The sequence below is a fragment of the Choloepus didactylus genome, chromosome 7, assembly GCF_015220235.1.
Source record: "Choloepus didactylus isolate mChoDid1 chromosome 7, mChoDid1.pri, whole genome shotgun sequence".
NCBI lineage: Eukaryota > Metazoa > Chordata > Mammalia > Pilosa > Megalonychidae > Choloepus > Choloepus didactylus.
The window spans coordinates 114,789,673-114,816,606 of NC_051313.1; the positions used below are offsets into that span (position 1 = coordinate 114,789,673).

The window sequence follows — 26,934 nt, forward strand, 5'->3', positions numbered from 1 at the left end:
CTTAGTGGGCCCATATCGGTGAATTCAGCCTGAACCAACCTTATATTCCTTCCACCATTTTCCCACACCCTTAATATCCATTCCCACACATAGTCCCCTGGTTTCTGTCTGTGTAAGTTGTAAAACTCATACAGTTCTTTTGGAGTATAGCGTACTTCCTCATGGGTCACACTTTGTACCTCACCCTTTGGGGCTTGTTGGGACTTTAGTCTAGTTATAGGTCTTGAAGCAAAGACTGGTGGTGGGGGTGGGTCATGAAAAGAGTTAGAATTATCCCTCAAGCCATTTACCTCAGGACGTTCTGTTGCATTTTCATCTCTTAAAACAGGGTTAATCTCTCCAGACAGAGGAGTGAGGGCTGCTTCCTCAGGGGAGGTGCTTACAGGATTAGCAGGCACTGAAGGGTTAATATCCTTAGGTGGGGGTTGGGTGGCAGGCTCCTTAGGGCAGACTGGAGGTGGGGAAGCTGTTTCCTCAGGACAGCCCTCTACAAGTAAATCTAACAATGACTCAGCAGAATCCAGGGTTCTGATGTCCTCACTGCCATTATCAATCCATATGCCCCCATCCCGAGTTTCGGGATCCCATTCTTTTCCAATCAATGCCTTTACTTTAACAGCAGACACCCTGAGAGGTTGAGATTTTAGTTTACGTTGTAAATCTGCTACTCGCACAATGAGAGTTTGCATCTGGTTTTCAGAAACCTCAAGTCTGCGGGCACAGGAAATAAGATTTTCTTCCAGGGCATACATAGAAACCTTTACATCTGTCATATGGCGTTGAAGTTTTGAATTTGAAGCCTTTAGCTCGTCCTTTTCTCTTGCAACTTTATCTAATGTATCTAAGAGCAGCCAGCCAACATCATTATACCTCTTAATTCTGCAAAACTCTGTGAAGGTATGAAAAACACTGTCACCCAGAGCCTTGCTTCGTACAAGAGTATGATTAGAAGAATCAAACGGTGCTATTTTGTGTATCTCTTTTGCCAACTCATGCCATGGACTGTCAGAGCCCTCTTGATTATTGGAAATAGAGTCATTAGTGCCTTTGAATTTAATCAGAGTAGAAAACAAATTGTAAAAGCCCATTTTAAGATTCTGTTTCTTAAGAACCACTCCCGGTACCAAGTTGTATTAGTTAGGGTTCTCTAGGGAAACAGAAGCAATGAGAGGTATCTATGAATATAAGATAAAATGAGCCACGCAACTATGGGTAAGCATGAGTCCAAATTCTGTAGGGCGGTCAGCAAACTGTCAACTCCAATGAAGATGTCTGATGACTCCTCAGGAAACGAACCTGGCAACTTCGACGAACTCCTCAGGAAATGAACTGGGATCTTCTACGAATGTGTTTGATGAACGCCTCAGGAAACTAACTGGCAACTTCAACGAACTCCTCAGGAAATGCTTCGCTGGTCAGCCGAAGAAGAAGTGAAGGTCCTCTATCTGTCTTGCTTAAAAGTCTTCAACTGATTAATTGGATTAAATCCAGCCAACCACATTCTCTCATTGTGGAAGACACGCCCTTCAGTGAGTCATCAATCACAGCTGCAGTCAATTGATGATTTAATGACCAGCCTGTTGGTTTATTAACCAGCCACAAACGTCCTCACAGCAATTGTTAGGCCAGTGCTTGCTTGACCAAACAGCTGGGTCCCATCACCTGGCCAAGTTGACACGTGAACCTAACCATCACAGAGATGAATGTGAAAGTAGTTTGTAGAACATGATGCTATAAGAACTGTAACAGAGTTATAGATAAAGGGCACAGTTCCACCTATTGTTATTTCTGCCTTCCTGAGGGATTCAGGGTAAGTCGATTTGCATTTCCACCTGCTTGTCCTCTCAATATCAGTCCACTTTTGTGCAAACTTAGAATGCGGCCATTTCTATCAGTGGTTTCTCTTTTTTTGTTCAAATTTTTATTGTGGTAATGGATATACAATGCACAATTTCCCATTTTAACCACTTAACTGTATGATTTGGCGACATTAATTACATTCACAAACTTGTGCTCCCGTCACAGAGGGTCCTCCTTGTGGCGCTGTTTCCCGGTAGCTGGATGCTGGAGGCTGCTTCCGGTTCTCCAACCCAGAGCATCATGGAATGGCTCCCTCCCCACAGTGACACCCATCCCTTCCAACCTCTGCATTCTGTGTCCCTGTGCCTGAGGCTGGTAATGCATCTAGCAATGCCATTTTGTATGATACTGGTCTTTTTGACAGGCATCTTCGATTTGCTTCATGTCAAGTTTGGGGGCTCCTGTGTCTTCCTCACTTGAGTTGCTCTCCCAACAGGATCCCCCCTATCCCAGCTCAAACTCAGCAATTGAGTTTTTGAACCTAAATCTGGGGTTTAACATTATCCCTATTATGTGTCACTTGTTGGGTTCGGTCTGTTTGTTACAGTTTGTGAAGATCATGTTGAATTCTAATTCCGCGTCCAGCATCTGGGCTCTGCCTCCTGGTCCACATGGGTGATAGTGGTTGAATGGTTGAGTGCTGTGGTTCCCACTAGAGACCTTTTGCCAGGTTGATCCCTGTTCTCTAGTTTACCTATGGGGTATGCTCATCAGTATTAGGTTGGAGTTGTTCAGGAATCCACACAATGCAGCGAGTCAAAGTATAGAGTTTATTTAGAGGGAGAAAGTGGATGGGAGCTGGTGGGGGAGAAATAAAATGGCTCCAGCTCTCTATCTGAGGGCAGCATTTTTTAAAGGAAAAAACCCACATTGGGATGGGAGGGTGTTGGGGGAGAAGGGTGCCTGCTGGGTGCATCCTGTGCCTCGACTGGGTGAGTGCCTGTCAATTTCTGGGCTGATAGGTTGTTAGGGTTCTGACACATTATTCTTCTTAGAAAAGCAGCTGTGTTATCTATCTAGGGAGAGCAGGCCTTTTTGGTTGTTCATCTTATGGAGATATCTGATCTTGCCTTTACCTGGCTTTTGAGGTTGGGGCTCCACTGTGGCTGGAACATCCTTGAACAGCCTTCATTCTTTAGTTTATGGGGCACCTGTATTCTGTGAGATAAGCTGTGGGGGCCCCTGGGTTAGAAACTCCTTCTACATGTTAGTTTCTTTTTTCTGGGATCTAACAGTCAGCTACTTTAAGATCTACCTAACTTTGTCCAATTCCATCCCACACTCAACACCATGAATATCAGTCAGATGTCTTGTCAGATGAGGTCCTTAACTCGATATCCAAAACCCTGGGTCCCATCCCAGCCCTGGTTATTTACTCACTGTGTGACCTGGGTGAGGTTTTTATCCTCTCCAAGACTTAGCTTACTTTTTTGAAAAATAGGGTTAGGAGCCTGTTCCAGTTTGCTAATGCTGCCTTTTTGCAAAATACAAGAAATGGATTGGCTTTTATAAAGGGGGTTTATTTGGTTATACAGTTACAGTTTTAAAGCCATAAAGTGTCCAAGGTAATGCATCAACAATAGGGCACCTTCACTGGAGGATGGCCAATGGTGTCCAGAAAACCTCTGTTTGCTGGGAAGGCACGTAGCTAGCGTCTGGTCCAGAGTTCTGGTTTCAAAATAGCTTTCTCCCAGGACGTTCTTTTCTAGGCTTCAGCTTCTCTCCAAAATGTCATTCTCAGTTGCTCTTGGGGCGTTTGTCCTCTCTTAGTTTCTCCAGAGCAAAAGTCTGCTTTCAAAGGCCGTCTCTATAATGTCTCCGTAAACTGCAACCCCTAGCTCCTGTGCATTTTTCGAAGTGTCCCTCTTGGCTTTAGCAAAGCTCACTCTTTCTGTCTGAACTTATATAGAGCTCCAGGAAACTAATCAAGGCCCATGCTGAATGGGCGGGGTCACACCTCTATGGAAATTATCCAGTGAAGGATCTCACCCACAGTTGAGTGATCACATCTCCACGGAAACATCCAGTCAAAAGTCTGCAACCCAATCAACACCAATACATTTCCTGCCCACACAAGACTGCATCAAAGATAATGGCATTTGGGGGGACATAATACATCCAAACCATCACAGAGCCCTTGGGAGGACTGACTTCTGAAAATGCCTGGGGTTATCAACTGCGATGTGCAGCTGCCCAGCTTGGGCGCTCGGGGGCTCCACCACAGCAGGAATGGCCACCACTGGAGACCCCGTCAGGCTGAACAGCCCTGCCTGCAGGAGGACTCAGTCTTTCTGCAAAACCTGAGTCCCGGGGCTCCAGGCAATGAGGGCTTTGGGGGAAGAGGAGCTTGGAAGGATGCATCTTCTGACCCTGTGGGGAAGATCTGTCCTCAGGAGGGAGTCTTCCAAGAAAGGCCAGACTCAGCAATGCCATCCGTGCTGAGTCATGCCCAGAGCTTCACAGCCTCACTGAGCAGGATGGTGGCCTCTGGCGCGTGGTGGGGTGGGGTGGGCGATGGCTGACACCCTCCCCCCTGGTGCTTTTATTCCCTCCTGGTGCCCTGTTCTTCTGGGTTGGTGGTCGCCCAGGCTCCAGCCCTGTCTCTCTCCCACCTCCTTTCAGACTCCACCCTTCCTCCCTGGCTGTGGCCTCCCCAAAATGTCACCCCACGCTCGCCCCAGGCAGCCGGCATCACTCCTCCCGGCTTTACCTCCTCTTGAACAGAATAGGGGTTTTCCCTGGTTCCAATGGCTCTCAAAATCACAGCTCAGAGATTCACCCATTGTTCCCCACTGCCGCGCAGACAGAATATCAACTTCTTAGCCTGGTGTTGGAGCCTCCTTAACTTTGGACTATCCTAAGAATGGCCAGAAGAAAGGAGCTGTCACTGATTCCGCATCTGCTCTGCTCGGCATGGCTCGGCTGGCGTGCTGCAGTGACCCTGGGAGATGATGGTTAGCCTCATGTCACAGACAGGAAACTGAAGCTCAGAGACTTTAGGTAGCTTTTCCAAGGCCACATGGTTAATCGGTGGCAGGGTTGGGAATCAAATCTGTTATGAACTTGCCTAACCCAGGCTGGCTGTCCTCAGCTGTCTGATCTTTTGGGCAAGTAACAGCAACCTCCCATGGTCAGACCCGAGTTTAGGCACAACCTCTCCACCAGGGCCCGTTCAGCCCTGAAAGCCACACTCAGGCCATATTCTGCCCGGGGATGGACGAAATTCATTTTTTAAAATAATTTTAAATAATATGTTATAGGCAATATAACAGAGCTCAAGCTGTTTGACTCCAAACGTTTCTCACCCTGCCTTACAGCCTGTTACTCCACCTCCTTTCCCAGCTCTCTCCCTCTCCTCATAATCAAATGCCCTGAACCTCCCTATCTAGTGTACTCATCCCCCCAAATCCTTGATTTTTCTTGCCATTCTGTTCCTCCAAAAGGAATCCTCAAGCCTTGACTTTATCCAACTCCAATCTACCTTCAACTTCTCTGAATCACCAGGTACCCTCATCCCTATCAGTCCAGACAGCTCAGAGTTTAAATCTGAAATGAAGTGACCCTCCGCCTGCTGGGCTATGAGTTCAATTTGGGATCTATTCTAGTTTGCTAATGCTGCCAGAATGCAAAACCCCAGAGACGGATTGGCTTTTATAACAGGGGGTTTATTTGGTTACACCATTACAGTCTTAAGGCCATAAAGTGTCCAAGGTAACACATCAGCAATCGGGTACCTTCACTGGAGGATGGCCAATGGTGACCAGAAAACCTCTGTTAGCTGGGAAGGCACATGGCTGGTGTCTGCTCCAAAGTTCTCGTTTCAAAATGGCTTTCTCCCAGGACGTTCCTCTCTAGGCTGCAGTTCCTCAAAAATGTCACTCTTAGTTGCACTTGGGATATTTGTCCTCTCTCAGCTTCTCTGGAGGAAGAGTCTGCTTTCAACGGCCATCTTCAAACTGTCTGTCATCTGCAGCTCCTGTGCTTTCTTCAAAGTGTCCCTCTTGGCTGTAGCTCCTCTTCAAAACATCACTCACATCTGCACTGAGTTGCCTCTGCCTGTCAGCTCATTTATATGGCTCCACTGATCAAGGCCCACCCTAAATGGGTGGGGCCATGCCTCCATGGAAATATCTCATCAGAGTTATCACCCACAGCTGGATGGGGTGCATTCCAAAGAAACACTCAAAGAATCACAATCTAATCAACACTGATAACATCTGCCCACACAAGATTACATCAAAGATAATGGCGTTTGGGGGACACGATATATTCAAACTAGCACAGGATCCCTGGGGACCAACACTGGATGGTCCCAGTCAAGTTACATAGATCTTGATTAAGAGATTTAAAGGAATAAATGAAACGTTATTATTGCTAAAGCTCAAAGTAGGAGACAAGCTTCTCTAAGAAGTGTTCTCCAAGCTGAGCTTGGGGTTGACTTTCCAGACACCCCCATTTTTTTTAAATTCAGTTTTATTGAGATATATTTGCAAACCATACGATCATCCATAGTATACAATCAACTGTTCACAGTACCATATATAGTTGTGCATTCATCACCCCAATCTATTTCTGGATGTTTTCCTTATACCAGAAAGAATCAGAATCAGAATAAAAAATAAAAAAGAACACCCAAATCATCCCCCCCATCCCACCCTATTTTTCATTTATTTTGTCCTCATTTTTCTACTCATCCATCCATACACTGGATAAAGGAAGTGCGATCCACAAGGTTTTCACAATCACGCTGTCACCCCTTGTAAGCTACATTGTTATGCAGTCGTCTTCAAGAGTCAAGGCTACTGGGTTGCAGTTTGGTAGTTTCAGGTATTTACTTCTAGCTATTCCAATACATTAAAACCTAAAAAGTGTTATCTATATAGTGTGTAAGAATGCCCAACCAGAGTGACTTCTCAACTCCATTTGGAATCTCTCAGCCACTGAAATTTTATTTTATTTCATTTTGCATCCCCCTTTTGGTCAAGAAGATGTTCTCAATCCCACGATGCCGGGTGCAGATTCATCCCCGGGAGTCATATCCTGCATTGCCAGGGAGATTTACACACCTGGGAGTCAGGTCCCACATGGGGGAGGGCAGTAAGATCAACTGCCAAGGCAGACACCCCCATTTTTGCAGAGAAGGATCTGCCTCTGCAAAGAGAGGTCCCTCCTGAGTCTTGGACCCTTGAGAAGCCTTCAGTGGTCTTTGCTCTTGTCATGCAGCTGGATTTTCAGGGCCCTGTCTCCCCACCATCAGGGTAGGCAGTCCAGGATGGAGACTTGCCTTCACAGACCAGATGGGTCCCTGGGTACCTACCTACAGTCTTAGGGTTAGGGCTTTAAAACCTGCTTTGGTGTTGGTTCAAATCCTCCCTTATAACCTCCACAGATAAGAAAACCAAGGGATAGAGAGGTCCTTGCTTTACAGGGCAACCCAGAAGAAATAAGCTATCACTGATTCCTCATCTGCTGTGCTTGGCATGGCTCGGCTGGCGTGCTGCAGAGCTGAGATGTGAACCTGGTCTTCCAATTCTGGATGCCTGGTCCTTTCTTCTGCCCAGAATAATGATTTTCAAAGTGGGCTAGAAAAGGCCAGGTGTGATGGTGGTACCTTGGGGACCAACTGAATTCGTGAATGGCTCCTGCCTCCCTTTCCCCCACTCCATCAGAGATGTTCATTATTTCTGTGCAATACATTAAGCATGAACCTAAGATTTCATTTGAATAAAGGATTTTGCTTTTTAAAGCCTTAGGTTCTAGGCCAGGTCCCTGGTGGCTAAAAAATCTATTTACCTTTTGGTGCTAGTGTTCAGACACAATTTTCAGTTGTGACTGACCAGTTGAAAGCAGGGGCTCTGAGGTCAAGGGGTTCAAATTCCCACCCAACACCTTTCCAGCTGGGGACTCTTGGGCCAGGACTTAGGCTCCGGAGCCTGCTGTGAGGATTAAGTGAGCTAATTCAAGTAAAGTGCCTGGCGCATGGAAAATGCTCAATAATGGCTCTTATAGGAGGCTGTAAGTGAGAAACCAATGTTTTATCCAAAGAAGGAACCACTGATGATATAATTTCTAACATGGGGATGCCTTTTGGGTAGGAGCTAGAGATATTTTGGGGTGAGCTGGGAGAGAAGTGGTCCCAGGGCCCCTCAATGATGCCTGCTGCCTTGGGGACAGGGGCTTGCTCAATGCCCTGGACCCCCACCCACTACGACGCCACCCAGGCTAAGCTGCCCACGCAGGACAAGGGGAGAGCCTGGGGCTTGGTGGGGAGTATTTTGCCAGCAGCTTGGCAGCCAGGCATGTTGGTAAAGGGCCATTCCTCAGGAGTTGGGGTGATTTAGCAGATTATCTGGAACAATGGCTAATTAGGAACTAAGCTCTTTGGCAGGAAGTCTTTCATTATAAGGTGGGTAGAATTTCACAGCCTGCTACTGTGTCTGGGGCTGGAGAGGAGCCTTCTCTGTACAGGCCTGAGAACCGGGAAGGCCTTTGTCCTGTGGAGCCTTGGGTCTCCTCACTCAGGTCCCCCACGCCCCCCACTGAATGCAGAAGTGAAGTCTCCTGCCCCTTCCTCACCTAGGGCCCTTAGCGAAAAACAGGAAGTGGCCAAGAAGTCACCAGGCCAAAGTAACACAAAGTGCAGACATCACGGTTTGCTTCGTGTGACTTTAGGCAAGTCTCTTCCCCTCTCGGAGCCTGACTTTCCTCTCTCCACACTGAGAGAATTTTCTAGACCTAAGATGGTGGCAGGCCCAGCGTGGAACCAAGTCGTCTGTGGCCCCTGAGGCCCACCTTCCTGGTGCCCAGCCTGTGCCCAGCCTGGCCTCTGGGGGCTCCCCGGGACCCCTGCTCCCTGGGCTGTTCTTGGAGAGCACATTCCCCTTTCCTATTTCTATTTGAATCTGATCGCTTTCTGGCCTCTAATTTTAATCCCAGTGAACATGATTCATGAGGGGCCAGGGCTGGGCTCTGCAGCAAGGCTTTTAGACTCCCCAATTAAGGAGCGATCCATAATATATGAAAATTATAGGGGGAGCTGTGGCTGGGGAAGGGCCAGCAGCTTGCGAGGTAGAGGCCGGTGTGTCAGCTCCAGCCTCGTTCTGTCCAGCACAGCCCCTGGGGGCTTTGGAGCTGGGGGAAGGTTTCTGAAGCTTCATTCAGCTGTAATTTTTAAAAGGCAAGAGCTGCTTAAATAAAGGGCCGATAAGATTGCTCGGGCTTGCGGAGAGCCACCCACTCATTACTGAGGTGGGGGGCTGTGGTGAACACCAGGGGTCGCAGTGCCTTCGCCAAGCCTGGGAGCTCTGTGCACTGAGAGGGGCGTGGCTCCCTGGCCCCCTCCCCTGCCCGCGGGGTGCCTCAGGGAGACCCCTGTGGTCTCCCAGACCTCTGCTCATTCATCTGTAAAATGGGGATGATGATAATATCTCCTCCATGGGGTCACTGAGGGGATTAAATGAGATCATGGCTGTGTGGAAGTGTTTTGAAGATGTGAAGTCAGGATACAAAGGGGAAGGAGGAGGAGGATTTGAGGAAGGAAAGAAACCTGAGAGGGAGGGGGCGATGGCAGGCTTCTGGGAGAACCGGGGCCCCACGTGGGCCGGGCCAGGTGCCTCCTACCCAGGTTCCCCTCACTGCCCTTTTCCTCCCCACCCTCAGCCCTTCCCCTCCCCTTCCCCTGCCTCTTTTCTCATTGGTTAATTAGATGAAATCATCATCTAGGTCAACTTGTCAACCCACAAATGTTCACAGAAATCACATGAGGGTCCAGGACTGGGGGTGGAGGCTGGGGGTGTAGGGAGGGGGTGGGCAGAGGCATAAGTCAGGGACGCTCACCTGTGCAGCCTCACCTGTAGACCCGCCCACACACAGGAAGGGTTAGGAGGTGGAAGGAACGGGAAGCACTGAAGAAATTCAGGGGTAGGGCTGGCAGGGAGGACATCAGGAGTGAAGCCTCTGTAGGACAGTGTCCTGGCCTCATTCATGGGTTAACCACTTATTGATTGTTGTCTCTATCAACCCCTTATTGATTTGGAGTCATTCTGCCTGGGTTCGAATCCTGTTTCTACCACCCGTTCATTGTGTGACTTTGGGTAAATCATCCAATCTCTCTGAGCCTTATCTTGGTTTCCTTATCTGCAAAATGGGGGAGAATAATAGTACCTGCTTCATGTGGTGTTGTGAGGTGTAAATGAGTCAATGCATGGGAAACGCTCGGTGCCTGGCACACAGTAGGAGCTACCTGAGGGTTATTATCAGGTCTGAGGACAAACTATGCCACAGACACTCCATACAGTGCTTCTTGAATGTTCCTTTCTATTCTCTGCCTACTTTAGCAAACAGGAAACATAATCCCCGAGGGTTATCCAGATTATCTCATATGGATGGTAAGCGACAGAATCGAGATTTGAACCCCAGGCCAGTGGGGTTCCTAGACCCACAGCCTGGCCACCCCACAGCAGCACCTGGCTCTGGGCCCTGCTGACCCTCAGCCACGGGCATTCGTGGGAAGTCAACCCAGGCATTGAGAGCCACCCCAGCTGCCTGATGTCTTTGCCCCACAGCAGGTGGGTTCTAAGGAGAAAAGAGGGGCCAGATTTTAGAAATCTGGACGCAGCAGAGAGAGCCTCTTTCCAGGCTGCCTTGCTCTGTGCCTCGAGTTGGTGAGTCAGTTTGTCTGAGCAGGGTCTGCGTGTGCCCAGGTCCACTACCCCGATCTTGCTACTGAGCAGCCTCCTTGACTGAGGGTGCCTCCTGCCTGCCTTCCGCTGACGGTGGCCCGAGTGAATTTGCTTTTCCAGGCCTGGGGTCTCTGCCTTTTTTTCTGGCCTGGGCACTGCCGGAGCTGCTGGGTCGTGGGGGAGCTGCAGGAGGGCAGGGCCTGGGTCTTCATGAAGTAGTCAGTTTGTAAGAGCAAAGGACCAGCCCTGCATGTCCCCCTCAGCTTGACCTGGTGTGTGGAAGATGTCTGAGGAGACACCACTCAGAGCGGGGGCCTCTTTAGACTGGAGGACAGATACCTACTCAGGATGGAAGGTGAGGCGCTAAGGCGCTGAGCAGGAAATGTTAGTGGAGCCAGAGTTTGGGACTTAGAAAGTACTGGAGTGTAGAATCATTAACTTACTGAGAGCTTTTTATGTCTCGGGCTTTCTTCTAAGCATATTACATAAATTAAATCATTTACACCTCCAGGAACACTATGACGTGAATAAGTTGTCATTCCCATTTCACAGAAGTGGAAACTGAGGCACAGGTAGGTAAAGGGACTTGCCCAAGTTTACACAGCCAATGAGTAGCAGAATCAGGATTTGAACTGAGGACACCTGGCTCCAGATGCTGGGCTACTAACAACTTCACAAAGGGGAAGTGTTTGTAAAAATAATTAAAACAAAACAAAACAATTTCACTTTACATCCTGTTTTAGTTTCCTAGGCTGCTCAAGCAAACACCATGAAATGGGTTGGGTTAAACAATGGGAATTCATTTGTTCATGGTTTGAGGCTGGGAAAAAGTCCAAATCAAGGCATCATCAAGGTGATGCTTTCTTCCCAAGACTGTGGTGTTCTGGTACTGGCTGCTGGAGAGCCTGTGTCCTTAGCTTGTCACACGGCAGGACATGTGGCCGCATCTCCTGGCCTCTCCCTTCCCTTCTGGGTTCCGTTGATGTTCAGCTTCTGGCTTCCTGTGGCTTCATCTCTGTCTGAATTTCATTCTCATATCAAGGACACCAGTAATAGGACTAAGACCCATCCTGACTGAGGTGGGACACACCTTCACTGAAGTAACCTCACCAAAAAGTTCTCCTTACAATGGGTTCACTCCCACAGGAATGGGTGAAATTTAAAACCATGTTTTTTCTGGGGTACATGCAGCTTCAAACCACCACACAGATTTATATGGAAAACCCTAAAATCTGCCTTCAAAGCTACAATCAGTGGCACTTAAAGCTTTTTGGAACTTTGCTCCTTTATCAAGAAGCTGATGAAAACCATGGCTCCTCTCCCCAGAAAATGCAGACAGGCGTTTGCATCCGAGTTCAGGGTGTCACAAACCTACCTAAAGCCCAGGTTAGGAGCTTCAAACCCTGACTCTAACCTAGTACTTGACCCTACCTACTGGGCCCTCTCTCTGCTGCTTCATGGAGTCATGATTCTCCCGAAGTTCAAGACACATCTGTGTTCCTCAGGTGGGCTGGCTGTGCTGACATGTCCCGGGGGGTTGTCATGGGACGTTCGGTATCTCGATTGTGTGGGTGGGAGCCGTGCGCTTTCTTGGTGACCTGAATGTTACACGGTTGAGTCTGAGCAGAAGAGGGCTGGGGGACAGCTTATGTTCAACTGAACTGGAAATTATATGAGTGTGAATGTGTTTGCACATGAGAAAATGTATCAGTCAGGGTCCCGGCAGGAAAGAGAATTCTACTCAGATGGTTTAACTGAAGAGGTTTGGTCAAGGGGTTTCTTTCATAGTTTGCATGAGGCTGAGAGAACCCACGAGGTCTAGTGCAGCAGTCAGAGAGAAGCAGCAGAGAGATGTTACCACCTCTGGCTTGAAGGGGCTGGGGTGGGGTGGGAGGAGATGGTGCTGTGGAGCTCAGGGGGAGGCAGAGGTGGTCCTGAGGGAAGCAGCCACTTGAGACCGGGCAGGAGTGGGAAAAAATACCCTGAACCTCTCTTTCCCCCCATCTCCTTCCACTGCCCCCATTGGCCAAATCCAACTGAAACCCACAGGGCAAGGAAACCTTTGCTGTCCAAAGGCCAACAGACTCCTGGGGCGTAGAATGACAGAGAATGGAGCTGGGGCGGGGTGGGGGCAGCAGGAGACTCTCCGGCACTCAGAGGACAAGCCTTGACATCAGTCCAGGACTGATTGCCAGCTCTGTGCCCCCATCTCCGAGTAGGACCCCCCTCCTGGCCTCATAGTTGCACATGGGGCAGGAAGACCCTGCTTGGCTTGCCCTAGGCTCTCAGTCCCAGCCCCCCACTGGCCGTTGCCTAAGGCCAGTTTGGCAGAACTCCAGCCCATCTCCCCCCACCCCCCAGCAGAGCCCCTGGGAACCACTTAATTTAATCCCCAAAGAAGTTTCAAGTTTGCCCCCCCTTTGAGGGTCTCAGTGGAGTTGAAATGTAATTAATGCTGCTTAATTTATGTCCTTGGGACTTAGTCATAGAGGTTTAGAAGCCCTCGGGAGCATCTTTTGTGTCTTGTCAGGAGTTTCACCTACTGGGCTTTTCAGAGGGTAACTACTCTAATTTCCAGGCTCTCTTTACATTTGCACTTAATCCTCCTTGCTCCCTGGTGAAGACTACCCCCGCCCCTGCTTAGGGTTCCCCTCACCTCCTTGATCTTTCAGGGCCCTCACCAAGTTTCATACCAACCCCTACCAAATCCACATTTGCCAACCTACCCAGTGATCAGAATTGTTTGGCAAAAATGCAGATTTTTGGGCTCCCCGTTAGCCTTGTTAGTCAGAATTCTTGTGCCCACCGGTGTTTGGTGACCTGTGTCCCAGACTGCGTGAGCAGCGTGAGGGTCCCCGGCACCCTCAGCCCTGGAGTGAGGGTATAGAGGTTCGGAATGGACTGGAAGGGCGTCCAGGGCTGGCTCGGCTCCAGGCTGCTGGTGGTGAGGGGTAAACCCCTCTCCCTCTCGCCCAAGCAGGATTTGCTGCCCAGCAGTTAGATCGCATGCCTTTGTGTGCATCCCATGCCCGGGGCACTAATTCCTCATCTCTCCAAGTCCCTTCCAGCTTGAAAACTCTGTTATTCTATGAAGAATGAGATACAGCAGGCAAACTGATTTTTTTTTTTTAAGAACATCAGTTCAGTTTAATCGTAGAGTAAATTGGGCCTGACAGAGACCTGGTGGCTTCTTGGATTTTTAAAATCCAAGTCTTAACTTTTTTTTTTCTTTTTTTCCTTTTTGCTTTGTTATTAACCCAAGTAATGAAGGCTATAAAACATCTTCATTGAGTCCCTGGGTTGTAGATTTGCAGTTGTTTTTGATGTGCGTGTTAATTACCTCCGCGTCCTGATAATTCCTCATTCCCCAGCTCACTTGCCCCCCTTTCCTGCTCTGGGAGACATTCCGGGGGACCCTCAGAGTCCCCCTCCTCATCTTGTTTCCAGGGGACTCCATTTCCTTCTCAGGCAGAGCGCAATCTCTTGGGAATTCCCCTCTATTGAAGCTTCAAGTGCCATTTTAAAAGGGGCGTTGTCATCTTCCCTAATGGGTGTTTTCCTCGGAGTCTGTGCTGGGGAAGGGAGGCAGGGAGCTGCACAAAGGAAAGCTTGCTCCTTCTGGGCCGGGGTTTCTCACATCCTGCCAGCGGGATTCTTTGACATGTTTAAGAGAGGGATCGGCAGAGCGAGGAGGAGGCAAGCCCTTATCTTAAGAGACGATCCTGTGGAATCTGAGCATTCACCTGGAATATTCTGCATGAATGCGGAGAAATGTTCCTTTTGTCTGAAGACAGGAGGTATTCAGAATTAGAAGAGCAGGGGAGGAAAATGTAGGAACTCTTTTGAGACAAAGGTTATACTTTATACAATTGCTATCAAATTTAGGGCGTGGAGCCGGAAGCCATTCTTATTCAACTTGCTGTCCTCCCCATTGCCTTGCACACCACAGAGTTTCTAAAAATGTTTGTGGAGTAAACCTTGTCTTTATGTGATTTTTATAATGCTTGACAACTGCAAGCAGTTAGGTGAAGTAACTGGGCTTTGGGTTTAGACATGCCCGAGTTTGGATTCCAGCTCTGCCTAGCTGTGTGATCTTGGGCAAGTTACTTAACCTGTCTGATTCTCAGTTTCCTCACTGGTAAAATGGGTAAAAAAACAAAACAAAACTAGTTTTTTTGGTGAGAACTCATTGAAATAACTTATGAACTCACTTATCACTTGCTCTATTGAGCATTCAGTAGGGGCTCTCTAACTGTTAATTTTCTTTCTTCTGCTGTATTCTCTTTCACCAATGGTTCTCAACTCCATCTGCACTTTGGAATCACTAAGGGAACTTAAACACATCTCTTGCTCAGGTCCCATCCATTGAGATTCAGATTTGATTGGTCTGTGGTGGAGCCTAGGCATGAATATATTCAAAAGCTCCTGTTAAAGGGATAAATTTTTTAAAAAGGTAAAATCACAACTCCCATGCAAAAATAAAATGAACATGTGACAAAGATTTTATTTAACTCATTAATTAAAGGGCAAATCAGTAAGATGTTACAACCAGTACAAATAATTCAAATCACACACATACAGGCTATCAGGAATGCTGAAATGAGTTTATAAATAGATGCAAAATCCACAAAGCAATAATCAATTGTATTTCACTGGACAAAATTCATTTGCATTTCTAAAGACAAGAATCATTTGCATTGTTCTGTGTTTGCTGTAACTTACAGAGAGGCAAAACAGCTCAAAGGTAATGAAAGGTGCAGATCCCTGTGGAATCAGATCCCTGGACTGGTGTGTTGGACAGGGCCCTCAGTCATCTTTTTTCCCCATCCCTTTCAACATCTTTTACCCTCACCAGTGATTCCAACATGCTATCAGGGGTGAGGACCTTCTTTAGCCCTTTGTTATCACACTGGGTTGCAGTTATTTGTTAATAATTTATCCCACCCATGACAGAGAATTCCTTAAGTATAGAGTTACTATTTATCTTTGTAGGTCAGTACCCAGCCTACTGCCTGTTTAAAAACTGTTTGCCGAATTAGTAGCTGAATTGAATTTAATAATACCTTCAGGAAGTAGGTAGGACAAGTAGTTATAGTCTCCATTTTCAGATGAGGCTCTGAATGGCTCTGATCAAGTCACACAGTTAGCTCGAGATGAAGTTGGGGCTCAAACCTACTCACCATTCCCTCATTCACTGTGAATTCATTCAACAGGTCACGAGTTCCTACTGTGTGCCAGTCACTGGGCGCAGTCCTTGCCCTCTGGACCTCACATGTGGTCGGTGCAGCACGGCTTACAGGGCCTGGACCCGAATGCTTGGGTTTCTGCCTTGAAGTCGGCAATTATTAGCCCTATGGTCCTAGAAAAATTACTTAACATTTCTGTGCTTCTGTTTTCTCCTCTATAAAATGGGGATACCCAGCGCAGAGGGTGCTGCAGGGATTAAATAAGCTAGTACATGCAAAATGTTTAGAACAGTTCCTTGCCACGCAGGCCTCTCTGTAGGGCAGCTCACAGCACGGCAGCTGGCGTCATCAAAGTGAGCAAGCAGGGTGGGGGGCGGCCAAGGCAAAAGTCATCATCGATTACAGTGTAATCTGGGAAGTGACATCCTATGATTTGTGCCATATTCTATTCAATAGCAGTAAGTCACTAGGCCCAGGGCACGCTCGCTGCGAGGAATTACATAAGGGCGTGAATACCAGGAGATGGGATCTAGAAGGATGTCTCCCAGAGTCCCTGTCTGCCCTCACGTTTACAATTGGGGGCATCAAATAAATACACACCTAACGTGGAGCGGAATCAGTCACAGGTGGACACAAGTTCAGTGGGGGCTCAGAGAAGGAAAAGAACCTCTTGGTTGGAGGGATCAGGAGAACTTCCCGGAGGAGGTGGCATTAACAACAGACCTTGAAGAATGGGAGGAAATGCCACTGGCAGAGAAGGGGAAGGGAGACCAGGAGGAGGGCTTAGCACAAAGACCTTGAGGTGGGAAAGTGAGGGGCCTGCTCAGGTGTCAAACCATATAGATTGGGTGAAGCAAAGATTCAGATAGAACAAAGCTGGCAACAGAGATTGGACCAATAATGTGGATGGTTTCCACTGTGGGCTGGAGGCGCTCTCGCTTCGACTGGGAGGGGATTGGGGGCCAGGGACCCCGAGGGGCGTGGCTTCTATTACCGCCGGAGCGCGACTCAGGGACGTGGCGCCAACTGCTCTCCGCTCCCCACCGGGCTGGCCCCGAGGTACACGTCCCATCTTCTCTTGCAGTTCGGACGCACCGAGGTCATCGACAACACGCTCAACCCCGACTTTGTGCGCAAATTCATCGTGGATTACTTCTTCGAGGAGAAGCAGAACCTCCGTTTCGACCTGTGAGTGGAAGGCCCTGCGGAGAATGGAGCTGGGGGGAGGAGCCGGCGATGGGAGGCGGGGCCGCAGGGCCTGGGTGGGGGGCGGGAGTTCCTTCCCGCAGGGGCGGTGGGAGGAGCTGTGCCAACAGGGAGCCCACGGCAGGCCAGGGATAAAAATGCCGAGTAGCTCAAGTCCAGCCCTGTCTTGCTCCACGGGATGGAGAGGGACTGGGGAAGAGGAAACGAAGGCGCCACTCCCTACTTTGTCTTAGTTTAGTTGTGGGAGGGCACTGGGCGGGATGCCTGGCTCTGGGCGAGAGTTCCCCTTCGTAAAAGACCTTGGGGGCAACTCCAGGCCTTTGGTCCCCTGGTGTCTGGGAGGAACCCACTTGCCTCTCTCCTCTGGAAGATGGTTCCCCAGCCTCCCCCTTTCCCAGAGGTAACCTGGCTGATGGGACTCAGAAGGACAGAAAGTGCCTCCTTCCTGAGGTTAAAGATAATGGTGGAATTTCAGTCTTGGTGAACAGGTGGGACAGTGTGTTTTGTTTTTATAGGATGTGGAGTGGTTGGGCAGGTCTGTGTCCTGGAGAACTGTGGACAGAATGGGAAAGAAGGGAGTTTAGGGCCTGAGGGGATCAAGGGAAAAATGCAACAGAAGGAGATGAGTCTGTGGGGAGCGATGGGAAAAACTGAAGGTGAGGAGATGGACAGAAGCCCAAGGTAGAGAAGTCACCTGGTGGGGAGAGAAAGTGCTCAGGGCAGGGGAGAGAATCTAACCCTCAACAGGCATTCTCTGGGCCTGGAACCGCTCAAGGAAGGGCCGCCTGGGAGCCTGATGGGGAGTGGTGAGGTGGGCAGGTGAGGGGAGAAACCCATGCTGCAGGATCACCCTGGCCAAGGTGAGGTGATGAACAGGACCTGAAGCAAACGACAAGGTAGTCCAGCCCCCTGCGGACCAGCCAGGGCAGCAGACCTGTGTATTTCATTTTTTTAATTTATAGTGAGGTATACTATGATACAACGTATATCAAATCTTATGCATACACCTTGTGATACATTTTTACATGTGTTTACACACAGCCACTACTCTAGTCAAGACATAGGCACACCCAGTACCCCAGAAGACTCCCTTGAGCCCCTTCCACTCATTATTCCCAGAAATAACCACTGGGTCAGAGCTTGCTTGTTGGGGTTCACGGGTCCTGACTCAGGGTTGGGCAGGACGAACCCAGCGACCTTCACCAACTCTCTGTGTTCCCTACAGATACGACGTTGATTCCAAGAGCCCCGATTTATCCAAACATGTGAGTCCTGCCAGTGTCTGCTAAGTGATTCTGAAAAGGTCTTTTAAGTCTCATAATCTGGGTCCACCATGGGCTTCGCAGTGGTACAGTGTGTCTGCTGCTGTATCCTGTCATTTCAGAGCCCTTCATGTTTCCAGGGGCAAGGTTTTGGGGGAGGTGATGATGGCTGTGAGCAGCATGGGTGACAGCTGTCTTTTCTGAACTCTGGATATGCAGGATTTCCTGGGCCAGGCCTTTTGCACCCTCGGAGAGATTGTGGGGTCCTCTGGGAGCCGCCTGGAGAAGCCCCTCACGTAAGTATGTGGGGGTGCAGTCTGTCTGGGCTGCCTTCCCAGCTATGGGCTGGCTGAGGCTCGGAGTGGGGCAGAGCAGCTAGCCTGTGGAAGGCATTTGCAGGGTAAATGAGCCCTGGCCTTGCAGACTCTAGTACCTTGGAGGGACCCAGGCTTGGCTATTAGAGCCCCACACTCCAGGGAGGTCCCGAGACACCATCTAGTGCATGCCCACTCCCCCACTCCCACCCCGGTCACTGCATGGGGGAAGAAACTGAAGCTCAAAGGTCAGGGTGGTGGGTGGTGGTGATGACTTTCTACACAGCTAGCTTCACAACAAGGTCAGGGAAGAAGAGCTCTCGTTCCCCTGGCCTGTGGCTTTTGGTCCAGCTTTAATGGTCTCCAGAACAGAAATCAACTTCTGAGAATACAGATGCAAAGTACTGTGTCCACTCTGCTCACACACACTCACTCTCTCCACAGGATAGGAGCATTCAGCCTGAATTCCAGGACGGGCAAACCCATGCCAGCTGTATCCAATGGGTAGGTTACCCAGCATCTCTGGCCCTGGAGTGCTCAGACATTCAGCCAGCTCTGCAGAGGGGGCCTCACAGTCCAGTCCTAGTCCTTGCTGTCCCCCTGGCTGTGAATTCAGGTGGAGGGACAGAGAGGGTCCTGGATCCCTCCCCAAGGACCCAGGCTCTTCAGATGCTGGATGGAGGCTCCCATGCTGCAGCTGACCCCTGCCCCTATCCAGGGTAGAGCTTGAGCATCCCAGTGGGACTCAGTGGGACCTCATGGAGCAGGGAGGGGCTTAGTGCAGGGTCTGCTTCCAGGAATCCAGCAGGGGCTGGGCACTCTCCCTTCCTTCCTCTCTCCCTGGGCTGGTTTCTTCTGCCTCCTACTGCCCATCTCCTATCCTTCTCCCTCTCTCCCGTCCTTCTCTCTGTCCCCCACCCTTCTTTCCCTCCATTGTGTTCACTGCTGGATGTCAGCTCCCTCCTCACCATAGAGTAGCTTCAGCCTAATCTCCAATCTTCACATTTGCTCCCCGATTATGGTGGGTCACCCTCACTCCCCCAGCCGCATCCTGACCGTCTGCTCTTGGCTGGCCTTGTGCAAACACGGGCAACAGTGGGCAACACAGACCCTCTCCTCGCCTCCCCTTCTGGCTGGAGGGTCCACACCCTGGCTTCTTTCTCACCCTGGCTGGGGCCCAGGGCAGGAGCATCTGCTCAGAGGATGAGCCTGAAGGTGCCTCCAGCAGATGGGCATTTTGGCTGGGCAAACAGAGCTCCTTTGGCCTTTTCTGAGGGCCCCAAGGAGTTGGGATCTGAGCAGCCAGATTGGCTACCAGACCAGCTGGATGTGGGGAAGGGACCTCCAGGAAAGCCCAGGAAGTTGTGGATACTCATTTACTGGGAGAGTAGGTAAGCAGCCATTGGAGAGGGAGCGGGAGTTGGAGAGAGAAACAGAGGGACAAAGCAAGAGAGAAAAAGAACTGAGGGAGGGAGGGAGAGTGAGAATAAGGAAGGCCATGCAGGTGGGAGCAGTTTGGGGCAGGAAAGGGAAAGAAAAGAGAGGAAACAGAAGAGGGAACCAGCTTCAGCCTTGAGGATTCCGTCTCCCTGATCAAACAAATCATGTCTCCTTCCAGGAAGGACCAAGTGGAGGGGTGGGAAGGAGCTTTGGGGCACTCAGCTCAGCTGCCCAAGTCTTAGGGTCAAGCTGGCAGGCCCTGCCTCCTGCCCGAGGCCCAGGAGGCTCCAGATGTGGTCCCTGCTCTGCTCACCTACATGGAGAGATTTGGGGTATCTTGTCAGCTGTCTGGAGTTGACTCCCCTTCCTCCCTACCTCCTCTGTTTGAGGGCCTCTCCCTCCAAAAGCTGGTGCTGGGAAGAGCTCCATCAGTGGTTCTCAAAGTGTGTTCCACAGACAGCATGCTGGTGGCCCCCAGCACACCTAGGGGTGGTCTGAGGCTGGAATTTATCAGCTCTGCACAATTGTGAAGCAAAGGGGGCAGGGAAGGAAATGATGCTCACTGAGGGCCTTCTCTGAGCCAGGCACTGTGTGTGTGCATATTAGTTAGTAAAATGGATACTATAATCATACCCATTTTATGGATAAGGAGACAGAGGACCAGAGAGGTGCAGTGACAAGCCCAAAGTCTTTGCACAGCAGTTGGACAAAATGACATCTCCCTCTCACACCCAGTGGCCTCTGGGTTAGTTCCAGATGACAAAGTGGAATGGGCTGGTGCTGGGGGGAGGGGCCCCACCTGACCAGGGGCAGAGGTGGTACCGGTCCCACCCTGGAACTTGAATTCCTGGAGGGGATTATCTGGGTGAACCAACTTCAGGAACTCTGTCCTGGTTGCCCACTTCACTTTGAAGCCATGTGGTTGGCTGGAATCTCCCCAAGGGAGTCCCCAGCCAAGGAGTGCGAGGTTGAGTTAGCCATGGGAGAAAGCCTGGGAAAGCTGCACCTTGCTGCCTCTTGCTGCTCTCTCTCCCATGGTGAATGGAACATTCAGGGGCTCTGGGGTTCAGCTGGGCGCAGGGTGGGGTGGCTAGCCCACGAGGTCTTTTGCCCACAGAAGTGGTCTTTGGATGGAAAGTTTGAGAACCACTGGTCTGGAAGCCTCCGGGTGAGTCTGGATGCTTTTCCGATTCTAGGACTTTCACTGCAGACGCTGCCCTTCCTGGCAGGCTCTTGGGGAGCAGAGGGCGGGGCCGCTCCAGGCCTGGGGGCCTGGCCCCAGAGACCAACACATTGGGCCTCGCTGCCACAAGTGTTTTAGAAGACTGTCTGCTCTGGGGCTTTGGGACAGATGTGCTGGGTGGTGGGAGTGGGGGTGGGGGAAGATGTGGAGGGGCAGAGTCAGGGAGTGTTTAGGTTTGTGTTTCTGCCTTTGTCTGATTCTTCATTCATCTTCTCCTCCCCTAGTGGGGTCCCAGGGAAGAAATGTGGCACCATCATCCTGTCCGCTGAGGAGCTCAGCAACTGTAGGGTGAGTGGCAGGGGAACCAGGATAGGACCCGGTAGGGGCGGGGCAGAGACCGAAGTCAGGGAACACGTGCCCCAGGGAATGGGGTGGACAGGGCTCCTCTTCCTGACCCGGCTGTCATAGGAGTCTGTAACATTAGAGGCAGAAGGCGCCTTTCCTTTTTACAGCTGAGCAGGCAGAGGTGCAGGCCCTGGGTGGAACCCACCGCCCGCAGGCAGTGGCAGAGCTGGGCTGGGAGCCCTGGTCCCCTGCTCCCACGTCAGGGCTCCTTCCACCCCCTGTTGTGCCGTCACTCACATGTCCTTAAGCCAGGGCTGTCTTGGCACCAACACTGGCATCAAGAGGGGCCTTTTCTGTCTGGGAGCTGGGAGCTTGACATTTAATTGTCATTTTTCACTTTTAGCTCTAGAGTAGAGTGACATCCTGCATGGGGTTGAAGGACTCAGAGAGTGTGTGTGTGTGTGTGTGTGTGTGTGTGTGTGTGTGTGTGTGTTGGGAAGCCGGTCTGCAATTCCAAACAGCCCTCGGTTTTGCTTTTTCTGTGGCACTGTGAAGAAGCTGGAGATGGGGACGGCTGAAGGGGCCGCTGACCACATCAGAAAGGGGCTCAGGGCACCTGACCTGATGCCCGATACTAATGATAAAGTATAATAATAATGATAGTTATTGTTTGTCAAGTGATGGGCATTTTCCATAAGTTATCACTACACCTGACAACCTTAAGAGGTGGGTTCCATTGTTATTCCCATTTTATGGTTGAGGAAGTTGAGGCTCAGGGAGGTTTAGTGTTAACTCACCTGTTGAAAGAACGGTAAGTAGCAGGATCAGGATTCTTATCCAGGTCGGCTGGATTCAATCCTCCAAACCCAGGCTTGAGTGCCTCCGCGGCTGATTAGGAGCCACAAAGAGAGAATGGTGTGTCCAAGGGAGAAGGGGCAGGGCTGGAGGTGGGAGGGGTCACATGTGAGCACAGAAGCCTGGGTTAACCTGGGAACCCAGCTTCCTGCAGGGCTGGGAGGGGCGGGATGGAATTTCTGACCTTCCTGGGAAGTCAGCAGGGTGGATCATTACGTCAGTTATCTATCAATAGTTACCACATTAGAAATTAAAACTGAGAAATCTTAAAAATAGTTATGTATTAACTCATTAAAAAATAGCCATAATTGAAAGCATTGCATATTTACATAAATAACATATTTTTGAAAAATTACTGTATTTTCCAAACCAAAAATTATTTAGTGAGAAGAGTGGACTTGTTTCACATTTTTGCAAATCTCTTTAATGATTGGCACTAGAAGACAACTGGATTCTCACGTATGCTTCTGCAGTCAGTCTGTTCCAATGTCACTGTCAGGTAGCCTCTAGAAAACTGAGTGTTAGGATTGTTGTGAAAATAGTTTTGACCTCATGGGTCAAAACTATGAGAACTGCTAGTATAGAGGTGTGATAGTGTTAGCCAGTGTTAACTGAGCAATTACTCTGAGCCAGGCACTATGATAAGTAGTTTACATGTAACAATTTATTGATCTGATATTTAATGACATATTACATGTAATATGTAGGGTGATGTATTATGATATCTGATATATTATGGTCCATATTTTACAGATGAGGAAACTGAAGCACAGAGAGGTTAAATGATCTGCCCAAGGTCACACAGCCACTGAGTGGAAGAGCTAAGATTTGAACTCAGGCAGTCTGGTTCCAGAGCCAGAGCTTTTAACTGCTAGGCTGAGGGGTCACCAACCCTGTTCTCAGGGCCTTACAGTTGGAGAATCAGATGCTTGAAAGTAGAATTGATACTAAGGGTAGTGTAGAGATGACCATGTCAGCCGATCTGCAGCTGCTCATTCTGGTTGACCTCAGTGGGTTGGAGAAACCTGACCACAGGCACATACCCACCCATGGGTGCGTGGTAGGTGCTCAGGGAGGATCTATCGTGAGTACATGGCTGAATGAACAGGAAGCAGATGTTTAGGAGCAGGTTACGATGAAAACTCCTACACCTGTGGCTGCTGAGGGTCTGGGCGCTACTGCGGTTCAGACAAAGGAGAGAACCCAGTTGACACGTAGAACAGAGCTTCTGTTGAAGCTCCTGGAGCCTCAGTTTCTCCACCTGTATGACGGGCTGCCAGGGCTGCCGTGCAGATTAGAGGGAATCCTGAAGGAGTTGTGCCTAATACACACCTGGCTCCTGGGAGGTGCCTGGGAGAGGTGTGCTAAATCTGAATTCCTTGAGGCCAAAATACTGTTTCTCCCCACGCTTCTAGCCCCGCTGGTGACTTCCTTGTCATTTATAATTTAATAAGGCGATGTATGTGAAAGCGCTTTGGACAGTCTAAAGCTCTAGACAATGCTGGTGGTTGCTGTTGCTGGTCTGGTATTTGGGGTGGGGGGTGGGGGCCTTGGTAAACAGTCTGTGTCTAATACCTGTTAAGCCCCTCCCTTCCCCTCCGTCTTCCCCAGCAGCAGTTTCTGTGAGTTAAGCTGTTCCAGTGCTGTGGGCCTTCCTCCCTTCCTGCTGAGGTTGTCAGCTCCTTTTCTTCTGGGGGCATCTTAGGCTGGGTTCCATCTTTCCCTAGAATACTTGCAAGGAAAAGAGACTAATTCCCAGCATCTGGCTGAATTAAAATAATTATATCTGAGCGGCTTTGCTTCTGTCATTCCAGCTCAGCATTCAGTGGGAGGATCAAAGGAAGAGGGTGGAGTCTGGGAGATGGTTTCTCAGCAGAGCAGGGCTTCCTGCTCAAATGAATACATTCTGCAGAAGTAGACAAACCCTCTCTTCATGTGTGGGGACAGGCCGGGTCTGGGGGTGGGGTGGCTGTGTGGGCAGGCGGGGACCGACAGAGGGATAGAGTGGACTCCGGCGTGTCACCAACATATCTAAATAGGTTACATAAAATCCTTGCTCATCTAGAATTTAAATTTTGAGAGAGTTTGCACAATCAGAATTTGATGCAAAATACTATTCAATGATACTTGATGTTGGCGAAGTGAGCTTAAGCTCCTGAGTGTCTTCTGAATCATCAAAGATTTAATTATGCTCAGCAGTAAAACTATTGTCATTTAGTGTCACAGCGACCAACATCTGCATAGTCCTGGCTGTCTCCCAAGATTCTCACCTTAATGGTTTTATTTGATTCTCACCACAGGGCCGGGGTCTGCGTGGGTGTGAGTGACCCCGATCTGCAGATGCAATAACGAGGCTCACCCCTGAGTCTTAAGTGGCCTGCCTAAGAAGGCAGGATTCAAGTCCAGGCCTGGGAATCCTCATCCTCAGGGAGTCTTTCCCTCACCAGGGAGCCACGTGCCTGCGTGGTACAAGGACTGGGCATGGGTCCGGTGCTGTGTGGGGCTCGTAGCCTTGAGCAAGATGGCTTTGAGTGGTGGGTGACTGGGGTTCTGGAGAGAGGCCGGGAGGTCATGTTAGTGTAGGGACTTCAGGCTCAGGATCCTGTGTCCTCCGTCTCCCTGTACGGTGCCTTTGCGGGGTAGGGGAGGGGGTCACACCCCATCTCTCCCAAGCCAAGGGAGGAGTAACGTCACTCCGCAGCTGCCCCTGGAGGCCTCTCTCACCAGCCTGCTCATCTGTTCATTCAGTCCAGTTCGGCAAACGTGCCTTGACCCGGTCTCAGCCCTCCTGGAGTTTCCAATTTAGTGTGGAGGGAGAAATGCCAACCAGCTACATCACACTACAGCAGTGGTCCTCAGCCCTGTCAGAACACAACAGATATTGTATAACACTCTTCTTTGCTATTCTGAAGGAAAACTCAGGGACAGTACTATATAGTATGCCAACATACATACAAGTGAGAGCGTGAGCTATCTGGGGAGAGTTATCGAGGCAGAGAGAACATCCAGTGCAGAGGTCCTGGGCGGGAGGGATAGGTGGAGTCGGCGAGGTGGGTGGGGAGTGGGGGCTAGAGCGTGTGGGACCCTGGAGCAAGGGAGAGAACAGCCTTGAATCTCGACAAAGTCAAAACTCTCCTTGTTCTAAAGACAAGCTTTAAGGAGAGCCGTTTCTTTATGTTGGAGAACAGGGAGAGGGGGAAGAGTCCTGGGAGGGAGACAGAGAGAGATGAGGCGGAGGAGGAGGTAAGGTAAAAGTCAGGGAAAGAGGTAAAGGTTTTCTGAGATTCAAAAGCTTGCTGATTAATGCTTAGGAAAGAAGCGTGCTGTGCCCGAGACTGAATATGAGCATTCTGTATGATGCATGACCAGCATTCAAACATTAAAGGTTAGTTTGTAACTCTTGGTCTTAGAAATCATCTCTGGTTAAAAACAAAATAAAAGGAAACAAAAAAAAATTTTCCTGATGATAAAAATTCATTCATTATGGACAAGTTGGAAAATGCAGAAACGTATAAAGAAAAGACAAATCACGTGGAGATAATCATTGTTGACATTCTGATGCATTTCCTTCAAAGACACTTTTTCTGAGTGTATATGTATACAGATTTTTTTTTTGTAAAATTGGGATAATATATTCAGCTTTATATCCTGCGTTTTCCCATGTCATTAGATATTCTTGGAAAATGTGTTTTTTAACAGCTACATGTCATTCCATTGTTTGGATGGGCCATGCTTTCTTGAACCCATTCCCTTATTAAGAAACTATAAATAATTCCACATTGAACATCCTCATATTCAAATTGATCCATTTTTATTTTGAACTTTAGTTGATGGATTTGGGTTGGTATCCCTGACAGACAGGGTATTTCGACGATGGTGGAATACCAGCCTGACCACAACATGGTTATTACCGTGGCTGCATAAAGACACAGGCCCAGGCCACCACCTGTGTTCAGACAAGCTGTGACCCATGGATCTTCTCTGACACCCCCGAAGGAGGCCTGCACCCCAGGTCTCCTGCCTCTGCACTCTTATCCCCAGGAGAGCTGGGTTCTGGGTCCCTCTGTGATTGCAGATGCCCCCCCAGAGGCCACTGCTCCTGGGATCACCTCCCACTGTGGGTTCCCTCCTGCTGGAGTGCTGAAATTTAGACTTGTGGCTAACGGCTCTTTTTCTTTTTAATTGGCATGCATAATTTTTTTCTGACCACACAAGACAATACACAAATTCTAGGACATTTGAAAAATCCTATGAACACGATAAGTGCCACCATAGTCCAACATCTGTTAAAAGTGCTGCTGTGGTACTGTGTGAGCAGAAGGGGAAAGCAGTTCAAACGTGGGCTCTGGATCCCAGCCAGTGCCACTGCTCACCATCTGTCACCCTGGGCAAGTTATTTACCTCCCTGTGCCTCAGTTTCTCCATTTGTGAAATATCTTTATTTAAAATTTAGATATTCTGTTCATCATGGGTTTTTTTTTGCATAAATTGTGATTTTTTTAAATATGTGTTAAAATATTTATTTTGATTACTGAGCTCTTTTTTTGGCAACCCTTGAGTTTTGTGCTCACATCACCCTTGTTTGGTTCTGGGGGCTACTAG

The 26,934-nt window shown here is 49.4% G+C and overlaps 1 protein-coding gene across 2 annotated transcripts in view; it reads left to right on the forward strand.

The window, feature by feature from the left end:
• CPNE5 (copine 5) overlaps window positions 1–26,934 on the forward strand; it is a 94,347-nt gene that overhangs the window by 25,681 nt on the left and 41,732 nt on the right. The window contains exons 4-9 of one of the 2 annotated variants that reach the window (XM_037843886.1): window positions 16,812–16,915; window positions 18,159–18,198; window positions 18,415–18,491; window positions 18,954–19,013; window positions 21,067–21,117; window positions 21,417–21,480. In XM_037843886.1, the coding sequence (XP_037699814.1) occupies window positions 16,812–16,915; window positions 18,159–18,198; window positions 18,415–18,491; window positions 18,954–19,013; window positions 21,067–21,117; window positions 21,417–21,480 (396 nt within the window). The remainder of the gene's footprint in view (window positions 1–16,811; window positions 16,916–18,158; window positions 18,199–18,414; window positions 18,492–18,953; window positions 19,014–21,066; window positions 21,118–21,416; window positions 21,481–26,934) is intronic. The other variant, XM_037843887.1, reaches the window with a different exon arrangement.